This window comes from Hippocampus zosterae, chromosome 8, assembly GCF_025434085.1.
Source record: "Hippocampus zosterae strain Florida chromosome 8, ASM2543408v3, whole genome shotgun sequence".
Lineage (NCBI taxonomy): Eukaryota > Metazoa > Chordata > Actinopteri > Syngnathiformes > Syngnathidae > Hippocampus > Hippocampus zosterae.
In genome coordinates, this window is record NC_067458.1 from 7846230 (window position 1) to 7860201 (window position 13972).

The window sequence follows — 13972 nt, forward strand, 5'->3', positions numbered from 1 at the left end:
TTACTTTTCCTCACTGCTGAAAATGTGTGTGGCTACTGTACTGAGGAAAAGCTGCTGTTTACAAATGAATTCAGATGGGTGAGTGAGTCACCCATCTGAGAGCTGTTGGAAGAAAGATAAAAGACAGACCATCTCCCCCCGCATACCAGTATGAAAAATGAAAGGTTATATCCCATCAAAATCCATTTTGAAAAAACACTCACTTAAAACAGGTCAAAATGAGCCTGTGATATAGTTTAACATCGATGCTATTTGTCATTTGCATACGATAACCATTTGAAAGACAATATAACGTTTTTCTTATTTTTATTATTCTTAAATCAAGAGGATTACAGGGCAAAGGTTATTTGATTATTATATTATTCATTCATTCATTCATTCATCTTCCTAACCGCTTGATCCTCACTAGGGTCGCGGGGGGCGCTGGAGCCTATCCCAGCTGTCTCCGGGCAGTAGGCGGGGGACACCCTGAATCGGTTGCCAGCCAATTGCAGGGCACACAGAGACGAACAACCATTCGCACTCACACTCACACCTAGGGACAATTTAGAGTGTTCAATCAGCCTGCCATGCATATTTTTGGAATGTGGGAGGAAACCGGAGCACCCGGAGAAAACCCACGCAGGCCCGGGGAGAACATGCAAACTCCACACAGGGAGGCCGGAGCTGGAATCGAACCCGGTACCTCTGCACTGTGAAGCCGACGTGCTAACCACTGGAATCACTGATAAATCATTTAAATACCTTTTTTTAATGTACAATTGTACAACTGCTCAGAATTTCTGATTCTCAATGCCACATATCAGTCTCAGTAGTCTTCCATGAAAGTGGACTGCTTATTTTTGTGCTGAATTTGCTCCTTTTTGAATTGTTTTCGTCCGGCGGATTTAATAACAAGAGGTGTAAAAGTGAGAGCGGTTTATTAAAGCAAGGCCGTTGGAAGAATTAAAAAGCAGATGAACGCTGTCCGGACATTTTGATTCATTTTAGCAGGCCCTTTTTCACTTGGTCACAAAAAAGGAAACAATACCATGGCAAAAACCTAAAACATCAGGAAAAAGCAGTGAAATACCATATTGGCCCGAATATACCTGTAAGACAGCCCTGATTATAAGACGACCCCCTCTTTTTCAAGACTCAAGTTTGAAAAAAGACTTTTTGAACACCAAATTATTTTTTATACAGAAAATAATTACAGTACATCTGAAACAAATGATTCTAACAATGTATTTGAGAGAAAAAGCATGTTATTTTGCCTCATTCAAATCTTAATATCAGAACATTTAAATATGTAAACTAAAGTGCAAGCACATTCGTAAATGAATGGCTTCTGGTTTTTGGAATGTAAATTACATCATCACTTCTCTTCAGCTGCCGGTTAACCTAGCCGATCTTCGACCCACTTTTCTCCAGATTGTCGCTACGTTTGTCCATTTTCTGTTATCTATTCGATTCTTTTCTTTTCTTTTCTTTCATACCTCTATTTATTTTTCTTCTTTGTGCTACCGCTATTTTTATTTTTATTCTTCATGACGGGTTTGCTTTGGCTGGAGAGTCAAGTTCAGCATTCGCTTCAATGATATCTGGCGCCATCTAGCGTCGTGAATGGGTATAATGTCCAGACCCCGAATATAAGACGACCCCGAAAAAACGTCTTCTATTCGGGCCCATACGGGAATAGCTGTCACGCTGCCTGGGCGGGGAACGGCCCACAGGCATGCATCAGAGGTCCGTGACAATATCCTCCGTCAAAACCAGTGCGCGTCGCTGGGGTTGCTGGAGAGTGTGTTGCTGCTGCAGTGATGGTGGACTGGGTCTCACTCTTTGAACGTGACCAGGTGGCGCTCACATGACTAGTGAAAATGCAAAAAATGTGTTTCCATTACACTTTTGCCATATATATACATTTCAACACGTCTCAAATACCACCTCGTTTTTGCATTATTTGAGAGGTTTTTCGAAAATTCTATTTCTGTCTACTATTACGCAATTTGCATTTGCACATTTCCAAAGGCAACTGAAACACAGCTATTAACATGTTCTTCAAAATAATGGGTTTAGCCACATGTAGACAACTATAAATATGTCCTCCTCACATGCATCTGTCTACCAAACTCGTATCAACTCAAGTATAATCTCTTCCTGTGGCTGTGTTTTTGCAACACTGTGCTGGTGTATCCTCTACTGCAGCGGTCCTCAACTAGAAATGCTGTCGGTCCACTTTTTTTTTTAATAAGACCGGTCCCATGCACGGCGGTCATGGGGAGCAGGGCAATATGCCCATTTAGTATGGTCAAGCTAAGCTTATACAAATCAACACTCCTCACAACCAACCAATAATGGGGTGCATGAAAATAACAATTATTCACTTTGCCAGTACACAGCAAATAATGAGAGGTATTGTGTTGAGGCACAAAAACTTTTATTTTGTTAAGTTGTGCCTGCTTAATAATAGAAATAGCCCTTTTAGGGAAATAAGACATTTTTACTTTAACTTTGTTAAACAGTAGTTGTCTTTTTTCCCATTAAATTTAACAAGAACAAAATACTAATTTTACCAAAATAAATACTAAACATAAAAACAAAAATATCCTTTTCATTTGTACAATTCCCCTTTTAACATCCCCACTGAAATCACTTAAAAAATATATCAGAAGAGGAGTTAAGAACCATTTTAAATACTGACACATGGGAGCACAGGAATGTGCAGTGCTTTTCTTCCACTATAGTTGAATGCAATGTCTGAGGCATGCAAATATTATTTGAGGATGCCTTTGGGATGTTCATTTACCATGTTGCGGTGTTCTGCTATTAAACAGCTGCAAAGATCCCCGGGTAGACGGGAGCAGAACTGCACACAATCGAAACCTTCCGCGACTCGTTTTGTCTAATTGTCTGTGTGCGGCTCTCTTGGGCTGAAGCTGTGAGCACACTGTGGCGTCGCGCATGCGTCTGTTTCCTGACACAATCATCCATTTTGAATGCATGCTGACGCTTATGTATGGACACACCTTAAGTTCAGGGGAGCCAAGCAGCGCATCGTATATGCTGAAGCTTATGTAGTGACACACCTTAAGTTCAGAGGAGCCAATCAGCGCATTGTTATCGCCGACATGCCCTGCTCAGGCAGTGTCTCGAGTGAGTCAAACATTATACACACAAAGTCGCGCTTGCCGCGGTCCTCTGCATTACATCTGTTAGTGCACGCAAAGAATACAACGGATAATTTGAACAAGCGATCGCGGTAATGCGCAGATTATAGTCCACAAATATAAAATATATAACATAAAAATCAATTTATAAATTATTATTTTATACAATTTGCCGAGGGTCCGGACAGAGGAGGTCGGCGGTCCGGTCGTGGATCGCGGTCCGTCAGTTGAGGATGAGGGCTCTACTGATTGAAACTGACATCTGTTTGCATTGGGCACTCCTCTAAAGTCATACACTACGAATACATGGGCTGCCCGGTCACACGCTCTCATGCTTTTAAAAAATGACACTGGAAAAGGATAGAAGCAAGACATTTGGTACTATGTAAGAGCAGTTTAAGTTAGTGTTGGTAAAAATACAGTCCATTGTACGAAAGATTTTTGGGGTGAAATGTAGGAAGAGATATTAAAAAGCAGCATCATTACAGAGCATGAGTGAGATACCAGTATTGTCGGATTTACAATTGAACAAACACTTAGCAGAAAAAAACGAAAGAGACATTCCATGCCAAATCACTCAGTGGGTTTAACCAAGTAGATTTAGATTTTAATCAAACTTGTTGTACTGTGATGGCACGACACGAAATCGCAAATTTCAGGTCAATCGGAACAGGAGCTGTGGCCCATTGAATTTTAATGTTTAGCAAAAACGAGCATGACTGCCTTCCTTTCAACTTTTATATTTCAGGAATTATTGGGTTAATCACAGGTATTGTTGGAAAGGGAATCCAACATGGAATCAAAATCAGCAATCATTGTGGTCAACCTTTTTTTGACCAAAGATGTACTTTTCAAACAGCCAATCTCTTGTGATCGACCCGTTTCCGAACTCTTGAGTTTGTGAAAAGGAAATCACTTGCCTACCTCAGTGGGAGACCTGACACAGGGGCATTTTTGTAGCATGTTCAGTGCAGAAATATCACTATCGTAGGGCAGGACCCTCCCCTTCAGATATTCTTGAACTCTTTTTTTTTACTTTATTAACCACTCAACACAGCCAGCTACTCACTCAATCGGTTAAAAATATGAGTTGCTCCTTTTACTATGTCTAAGGAGCTATGAGGAAGCGAAGAAGTTATCTATGTCTGGTGAGAACGTAAGACCATAATCATTAGCTTCATTGTGGTGAATAAGCTACAAGACATGCTAATTACTAAAATAACCCAAGAGTGACACAGCTAGTGCATTAAAACACCACAATGAAGTGCTTGGATTGTTTTATAATCGTGTGGCTGAAACCGCTCTGAACCACCAGAAAAAATCGTTTTTCGCTATGAAACTCTGAATGCTATAAATTCTTACATAGCTTGGATATTTCACTGAATTAAGTAGTTTGACATAACTTGAGAATAGAACTCAGCTACCACAAAATTACACAAGCATGTCTGTTTATCTGGGCCTGAATCTTGCAAGTGATTATGCAAGTGTGTCAGTGAAACTGGGTGTGCCTGCTTTAAAAACAAAATGGCATTCAGGAAGGATGTACTGCCACTGCATACATTCAAAAACAAGCACTAACAAGAGCAAACATTTTGATATATTTTCCCCTTTGCCGTCTACCTTCTTGAGTGTGTGTCTGTTTTGTTATCAAAAAGTTTCAGACCTCTGTCAACTTATTGCCCACCACTCAACCGTAGTGCACTTATTGCACTGCTGCAATTTCAACAATAAGCTTTCTTCAATGGCTCATTGTTGGTCACATGTGAATACAGACCAACATACGTTTGGTGATGTGGTCAAGAGTCAGCATATCCTTCAATGAATAGAAAAAGGCCAATGGTAACATCTTTCAACATTTCACAATACTTATTGATGTCAGGAAATGTTGTATGCAATGCTAATGCTTATAAACATTCACATAAAAGATAAGTACAGATGAGCATTTAAAAGACTGATGTAAGCAGCTCTTTTTGCTTTCATGGATGAGGTGACTTAACACAAGGTAGAAAACTTGTTTGACCTGAGCCACCAGTTCTGACAATGGTTAAGGTTTTCTATCCGGTAGAAACAATGTTAGTTTCAGCCTCATGAAAGCTGACAGGCTGGCTACTGAATGTTTTTGTACATTAAAAAAACTAATAATTTTTTTTTTTAAATGTACCGAGATCAACAAAATCCAGCATTATGTTGATCTCGGTTTCTTCTTAAACCCGTTACCACAAGATTCATGAGTCAGCCACATGGCCGTTGCCAAGGAAACCAGGGGGTAGTTTCAGAGATCCTCTGAATAATTATGGGTCAATTGAACACGGTAGGCCAGAAACATTAAGGATTTCATAGCTTTTTTCTTGGCAGTGTATGGATATAATAATGTAACTATAAATGTTAAACTGAAAGATATAAAAACTGAATACCTAGAAGTTAGTTTTATATAAAAAATAGGCAAACAAAAACTTGCACTACGGGCACTCATAATAAACAGGATGTCCTTCTTTAACTCTGTTCTGCAGTATTGAGGGTATATTCAAATTTAAAGTTCAGTTGGATAGTTACTAGTAACAAGTATTGTATTTACCAAATATTTTTGAGAACTTGATATAGAATGAGCTTGGCAATGACAATAGCTATTGAACACTTGCTTCCATCCCTTGAAACCAACATAAAGTAATCATTAGATGTCTTCAACCTCATGTATTCCCCATTCAAGCCTTGTCATGAAGCTTTAAAAAGCAAAGCTAACAGGGATTAGCTTCCAATTTTAACACTTGAATAATCCTGAAATCACACAGGCCATGCTAAGCCTGTGCTAGCCATGTTGTAAATAGAAGTAGACTGTTTTTTTCTCTCCAATGCGGCTGTCCAACACTTGGGCTGACTTGTGAAACAGCTGGTCAAAGAATGACAGGAGCAGGAGAACTGGAACTTTACATGCCCCAATTCTGGATCAGACTTTTAAAATTATGTCAGTTTTGTTGTTGTATTAAAAATGCAACATTTGCCTATCTATTGTAAAAAGTAATTACACTGAAGTGTATTCAAGCAGCACCGTGAAGCGTTGTGATTAGTACATCTGCCTCAAAATTCTAAGGTTGGGGGTTTGAACGTCTTGTGTTTCTCTAAGTCGAGTTTCCATGTTATCCACACACTTGTGTGGGTTTTCTCTGGGTATTCCATTTCAGTTACAATAATCTTCTAGAGACCAGTAGAGGGTGTACTCCGTGTCCTCCATGCTAGAAAATTGATGGACAGCAGGCATGCCATTATCATTTAAGGGTTGCTGAGCTATCATACTCACATCTTCACATATCCGCATGTCTGTCTGACTCCGTATTTTACAGATGGACTATGTGGTGTCTGTGTGTAAGTCTGACTCCCAGACAAGTGTACTGTCTGCTTTGGGGGGGGGGAATGTCGGCAAGGTGTGTCATTTAGCACCTTGTGAAGTGGGTCTTCATTATGTTAAAAATGGTTTAAGACAAGGAGTAGGCTATATACAATAACAAAATGTGAAAAAATGAATGTCCAGTATTTATGTAACTGCATGTGTTGATTCAGCATTTGTAGTGTGATTACTAAACACTGACTGAATTGGTCCATTTTTGTCAACATTTCAAAGCTACTTTTCCTTACACTTTAGTAAAACAAGTTTTTAGTAAGCAAACAAAACATTATCTTCACAAAAACATACAACACACTTCAAACTAACAGACTCAGGAAGAGAAATAATAATGTTGGAAAATTAAATTAACAAAATAGAAACCAGTTCATAAAATATTGTATGTGATGTGAAGACAGCACTAATAAGGCTTCAGAAACACAACAACCACGTTCCAATGAAATGCACTGTATAGCTAAAACAGAAAACAAAACCAACATCCATCGATTTTCGATGTCGCTTATCCTGCGGGGTCGTGGGTGTACTGAAGCCTATCCCATATGACTTTGGGCGAGTGGCGATCGGACCCTGCACTGGTTGACAGCCAATAGCAGGCGCATTCAAACAATGTTAGTTATTAGGAATAAAATCCAACGAAGAACTACTGACACCAGAAGGGATAACGAGTTGGAGGTACTTGTCTACCAACTGCGGCCTTCCGCCTAATTATGTCATCCAGGAGTCGTAAAGCTATCGTTCTTTTTTTATTGTATTCACAGTGCTTCAAATGACTATGTCTCAATCCAAACGTGGACGGCAGCAAAGACATTAAGACTGCGTATATGCAAACAGATTCTAAACAAGAGAGCGCCAGCTGGGCACATAAGCCCCCTGCACAATACCTCCAAATAATCCTTTACGAAGGGAGGTGGAAAAGGCACAGAGGGGTTGTTGTGTACAAAGACATACGCTCCACTACAAAAGGTACACTCGGTCCAATTATGGTCACCTTTATGCCTATTTCACCCAGGGTCTATGCCTTTTTTTCACCCGAGAACAGCATTCAAGTCATTGGAATGTTTCCGCTCAAAATAGCATGACATCTTATGACAATTGAATCTCCTCAACATTCACTTGCCAATAGAAGCTGCGCATAGCACAAGGACAAAAAAAAGGGGGGATTACACTGAATCGCATCAGGGACGAGCGCGGCATATTAATAAAAATATTTCGATTTACCTTCCATCATGGTTGCAGATTTGCATTCCTCTACCTCCAAGGACTCTGAATCGAAAGCGGGAGATGTGGGAGATGAGAAGAAGAGACTCGCGTTACTGGAGAGCTTCGTCGGAATTAATGGACAGCAGAACGGCCGTGTCCGTCCGTGGCTAACGCCCTGGCTAACAGTGTGCCTATAACACCCCCAGCAGTCGGCTGTCAACTAGCCAGGAAGGGAAACATACAAAGAGCGAGATAGAGAGAGAGGAGGTGGGGACCCGGTCGGGTCGGACTCGCTGCAAATAAGAGCAAGGGGGGTTAATCCATGGATGCTGCAGCTGCTGTGGTGGCGCCTGCCTTTGGTGTTACTGTGGCACTAATACATTCAGCAGAGGATGCTTAGAGGAGGGGAAAACGCAGAGAAGAGAGAAAGCGTGTGAGGGAGGGAAGAGAGGGTTTGTGGGTGCATGACTGTTTGGAAGGAAGAGGGTCGAGGCAGAACCATGTTGATGACGTCACAGGCTCAGCCAATCAACGCGGCCCTGTGAGGAGTCACATGGCCTGCAACCTGACTCATAAGAAAGCTCTCCTTTTCGATAAATAGCAATTGACAAAAAATACGAAATGCAGCGCAAGGACCGCACGCGCAACGTAAGGAAAGTGAACACATACGCGCTGGGTAAATACAGAAATTAGGTCCAAAGTAAACACATGCATAAAACTGCTGCTGCTGCACCCCAGCCTACCTTATTTTGCCACTGCGGTGTGCTGTGTCTGCCCAGTGGAGAATGTCAATTATTTGCTCACAAGCAGAGAATAACTGCTATTGGGAAGTCAGTAACCACCCACATTTCGAGCTCGTGCGCACACACACTGCTAAGTACACACAACACAACAGAGCAAAATTGCTCCATGCTCAGATGCACGCTGTCTACAGCTGCTCCAACGCGTCCGCTTCTGTGTCCCGCCCGGGTCGGAATATCGTTGTTGTTATATTGTCTTTCTCTGTTCGTCATTTCACGGCCACGTAATTGTCTTGCATCCATTGCTGTCTTTGTTTTCATACTGCACTGGGATACAGATTGATTCGCATGGCTGTGACGTCATGACATCCCAAGCTTTGACGGAAACAAGCAGAGCGACTGAAAAAAAAGCAGACCGACTGCTGCGAGGAGGAAATGGGAGGCGACGGACAATCGGCAAATTAAGAAGATAGACTGGAAAGGAAATGATTCCAGTAGTCTCTTTTTTTCAATCATTCGTTTTGTTTTTGTTCCTGTCGTGTACAGTGTCTGACACGAAGCCTTTTTGAGTGGTGGTCGAGAGCCAAGTTGCGGTGTCCCTGTCGGAACCTGTTGGTCTACAAATTCTGCATATTCCTGAGATGACATTTGATATATTTAAATGACGACATATACGCATAGAATAATTGTATAACTGTCTCATACGTATCGATTTTGGGGGGGAAAGAGCGCAGAGAAGTGCAGGGTTTGATTCCGGCATTCCTGTGTGGACTGTGTTCTCCCCATGCCCGCGTGTTTTTTCCCCCGGTTCTCAGGTTTCCTCACACATTCAATTTGGTACCAGGCCGCACAGAGACAGACCAAGATATTTTTGTTTGTTTTTGCTGGGCGCCAGTCAAACCGTCTTCCTCCCCCCCAACACCACCCAAAGGGCAGAATATATAGGGCTGGCTGATTATTTGTCTTATTATCATATGATCGAGAATCACTCTAATATGTGACTTTGTGATAAAAAGTGAAGTTACACCTAGGAAAAAGTCTAATAATAATAATACATTTTATTTATAAGCGCCTTTCAAGACACCCAAGGACACTTTACAATAACAAAAAAACACAAAACAATACAGGTTGAGCAGCGGCAGCCAAATTGTTCAACCATTTTGCATATTAAGTCTTGAAAGATGAACTCATGCCAAAATGTGGAATGCAAGACAGTTCAACAGAGACCATTTGTCATTTATTTTGATCAACATAAGACATTCATAATGTCAGCTACAGAGAATTGTACATAATTATTTGCATAGTCCCCCTCGAAGAAGACTGCATGTTATCCTCCACCACAGATTATTTGTTGATGTTTCACATTAATCACTTCATTTGCATGAAAATCAAACGAACTATATATCCTAGGTCAAAATCGTCTCTCTTGCACCACTGGCATGTTCTTCATATCCTTTTGTCAAAACATAATCTCCTCCTCCTGCTGCCATCTTACTGTGACTTTGGAATCAACAGCTGTAAATCCTTTATATTTAAAATAAAAGAAGCCTTGGAAAAACACCTTTACATGTTTTCTTTTATGACATCTGTATTGAACAGTTCAGTATTGTTGTATACGTGAGGCTGGGTAATGTACTTCCACACAAACAACAATACTGTACAGGCAAGCCAAACTGAGGAATAGTTTTGGCGCCATCTCCTGTTATCTGTTGACAGTACAAGATTACGTGTGTTAATCCCCCAAATAGCCCTCTTTAAACAGCTTTTGAATGGCATCTGCAGGATAAGAAGAATAAAATAATGCATATTGCAGAAAAGCTTTTATTTAAAAAAAAACATAAAATTAGTTGAATGCTGTATGTGTGATGGTTTGGTTTCCATTCACTCTCTGGTCTATTTTTACATTGTATTCCTGCTTTTGACCTCTGGGTGGCAGGCACGAACTTTCATCATCAGCAAAATCATGAAATGGTTCTCAAGGTGATCGAGGCGTTTCTCATTTTGCATCTACGGTATCCCACAAAAAGAAGGACAATGGTCTCAAATTCGAAGGTGCTGATTTTCATCCGAACTGGTTTACACTCGGTGCGAACCATTTTAGTGCGAGGTGAACATTTCGTCTTGAAGAATCCAAGAGAACCACATCATCTGCAAATAGCAGACATGTAATACTGAGACCACCAATTCGGACGCCATCATTGTCTCGGCTGCTCCTATAAATACTGTCCATAAAGGTTATGACGAGAATATGTGACAAAGGGCAGGCTTGGCGGATCCAACCCTGACTGGAAACGAATTTGACTTACTGCAGGCAATGCGGGCTAAACTCAGCGACCTGTCCGACAGGGAACGAACAGCGCCGCTGATCGCCGCACATTCAAGTACATCAAGATTCCCAATATGACCCAATATTGAGGTACAAAAGGGGCAAGTCCTATTTGCTTTTGTTTTTTTAAACAAGTTCATTTTTGGTCCGAATAACTTATAACATAATTTTGATTTTGAACTATGAAGTGAATGAGTTCACAGTAAAATATGCGAGATGAACTTTGACCTGGTTGGCATAGAAAATGAACTTTACAATCACTGACTGTATAATGCCCTATTGCAGGGGTGCCCAAACCTTTTGGACCGAAGATCTACTTTTCGATCAACTAACCTGCCGGGATCTACCCTTACCGGCACGCGCACACACGCACACACGCACACACGCACACACGCGCGTACGCCATGATGAGAAACAGCCTGAAACTGAAGTATGCGACGCACTTTTGAAGCCTGTTAACTATCGTAGCTCACACGTACAAAGTGCTTCCCTGGGCCCTCCAAGATTCCTATTCTTTGCTCGTGCCCTCGGTGAATTGTACACGAAGCAAACTCTGAATAAGAATCATGACGATAAAAGATGGCGCGCAACGTATATTAACACAACATGTACATAACATAACATGGAGCGTATATTAACACAAAAAATATATTACTAACATGTACAAAGACACAAATGGTTGATTGTTTTTTTTTCTCCTCGACACTCCTCGGATCTACTTGGGACCTGTCTTAGATCTACGGTAGATCAGGATCTACCTAATAGGGCCTATTGCTTCAAGTCACAGGTAAGTTAACCATAAATTATCAAATGATGGTGTGGTGGTGTGGTTTGGAGAATATGTATATTAAAGACAAATACGGCAATATAAATTCACCAGACTTGTCATATTTGTATGCTCCTTCTCCAAGTCCCTTGTCTCCTCGAAAGACAACAAATCTACATTTCAATCACGTTATTTGCTTTATTTCAAATCCATGATAATGGTGTAGAGCGGCACAATCATCAAATAAAGATATAAATAAATAAATAAGAAATAACCTTTCCAGTCAAAATAGTCTCAGTGGCAACAGACTATTTTCTACCTGACAAGCATCAGCCTCCTCAGGATCATCAAATAATTAGTCAGTGGGTGTTGTTTGTTGCGGTGTGTATGTATGTTTCTGTCCCTCTGGGCAGGGCAATAAGTGGGGTAATGACAGAACAGTGTGAGTGACTGCCGGCACAATCAAGAGTGGCTGGTTGGCACGTAGGCACTGGAGATGGCATTCTGCCATCCTCTTGTCTTTTCACCCAGCATGTCTTTCCTTGCCATTGAGTGGAATTTTGTTTTGGTTTGACTGCACTCACTGCAGCGTAATCGGTGGGCGGGTGCTGCCTAATCATCACCCCTTATCAGCGCATGCAGTAAAGAGCGATGGGCGTAGTGGCGCAGGTCGGAGGTTTGCATGGAAATTACACAAGTCCTTGAGAAAGGAGACGTGACAGATGCAACAATTCAAGTGAAGACGATACACACAAAGACGAAATAAAAAGTGTGTTTACACACTTAAGCTTAAGAACAGACCGGCAGGTAGTTTAGTTTAGTAGTAGTTTTCTTTTGTCACAATAGATTAGGTGTCAAACTCATTTTTGTCGCGGGCCACTTTGGAGTTATGCCTACCCTTGGAGGGCCGTAATGACAGTGAAACCAAATAAATGTTTAATCATCTCTTTATATTATGACTTCTACACAACAAATTGATGGATTACTCATTCGGAAATCGGCTGGCAACCAGTTCAGGGGGTCCGCACCTACTGCCCTAAGACAGTTGGGATGGACTCCAGCACGCCCGTGACCCTTGTGAGGATAAGCAGATTTGAAAATGGATGGATGGAAATATCTCTTGTCTTAGTAATAATGTATTATCATCAAATACATGAAATACCCCCGCCCCTCTCTCTCTCTCTCGCTCTGTAATAACACACCATTTTGCCCTTTTGTAGATTACTTTGCGAAGTGAGACGCCAACAAAACAAAAATAAAGAATAATGACTTCATACATCACACATTTTACTGAATGTCATACAAGCATGACAAAAATGCATTTCTATATATCTCCTTAACTTCTCTCCATTATCTTAACATTGTGGAGGTATTTGTGTGTGCTAGTGATCCAAGGAGATACGTTGTGGGGAAATATATCCCATAAGTAGGTTCCTCCGGGACAAACGGATCCTATGCGAGGGACAAAAAGCGTAGCTGAGGTCTGCGGTGATGTGGATTCTCAATTGCTTCGTTTGTGGTGAGGAGGAATTCGAGCTGAAAGGCCAAGCTCCCAAATTGACTCGTCACTCGACGTTCGCATAATCAGCTCAGGATGTGATCAACAGAGCAAGTGGCCAAAATTAGTTTCTTCAGCAGGGCTCTCCCTGAGAGATAAGGTACGAAGCTCAGTCAGACTTTAGCCACTGCCCGTCCTCTTCAAGGGACCTGACGCCTCATTGTTGAGGTGTTTTGGGCACGTCCCATTGGAAAGACGCACCAAGCAAACACTGGACATGCTGGAGAGAGTTGGTGAGAAGAATATCTGGTCTTCCGTGGTTGGGCTACTACCTCCCCATGTCCCGATCCCAGATAAGCGCAAGCTGATCGATGAATGAATACACCAGTAAATTTCTCTCTCTACTTGTCCTTTCTTAGCTACTTTGGACAGGGTACAACTTCCAATGCTTGCCAATGAATCACTGGGCACATAAAGATAAATAACTGTTTTCCCCTTCCAGTTCCTTTCCCTTTCGGGGTGGCTAGTTACAAACATGGCCATATGACATTTATTTCACATCAGTGTTGATCATTGTCCATCCATCCATCTATCCATCCATTTTCTACTGCTTATCCGGGCTCGGGTCGCAGGGGCAGCAGCTTTAGCAGGGAAGCCCAAACTTCCTTCTCACCAGACACTTCTTTCAGCGCTTCCTGGGGGAGCCCGATGCGTTCCTTGACCAGCTGGGAGACATAGTCTCTCAAGCGTGTCCTGGGTCTTCCTCGGGGTCTCCTCCCGGTGGGACATGACCGGAACACCTCACCGGGGAGGCGCTCGGGAGGCATCCGAATCAGATGCCCAAGCCACCTCATCTGGCTCCTCTGGACATGGAGAAGTGGCTTGACTCTGAG

At 41.8% G+C, this 13972-nt stretch overlaps 1 protein-coding gene and 2 long non-coding RNA genes across 6 annotated transcripts in view; 1 reads left to right on the forward strand and 2 right to left on the reverse strand.

Annotated features, from left to right (window-relative positions):
- Positions 1 to 8859, reverse strand: part of sgip1a (SH3GL interacting endocytic adaptor 1a) — a 42732-nt gene extending 33873 nt beyond the window's left edge. For 3 of the 4 annotated variants that reach the window (XM_052073378.1, XM_052073380.1, XM_052073379.1), the window contains exon 1: positions 7768 to 8211. In XM_052073378.1, the coding sequence (XP_051929338.1) occupies positions 7768 to 7777 (10 nt within the window). In that variant the 5' untranslated portion in view covers positions 7778 to 8211. Of the gene's footprint in view, positions 1 to 7767; positions 8212 to 8492 lie in introns of those variants that run through there. The other variant, XM_052073377.1, reaches the window with a different exon arrangement.
- On the reverse strand, positions 1108 to 7736 carry LOC127605752 (uncharacterized). The gene is made up of 2 exons (XR_007963648.1): positions 3409 to 7736; positions 1108 to 2195 (listed from the first exon to the last, which is right to left on the reverse strand). It is a non-coding gene; the product is annotated as an uncharacterized LOC127605752 (long non-coding RNA).
- Positions 8860 to 13162: 4303 nt separating the features above from the next.
- The window catches only part of LOC127605760 (uncharacterized), a 131791-nt gene continuing 130981 nt past the window's right edge, over positions 13163 to 13972 (forward strand). Inside the window, exon 1 of the long non-coding RNA XR_007963656.1 lies at positions 13163 to 13239. This is a non-coding gene — a long non-coding RNA (uncharacterized LOC127605760). The remainder of the gene's footprint in view (positions 13240 to 13972) is intronic.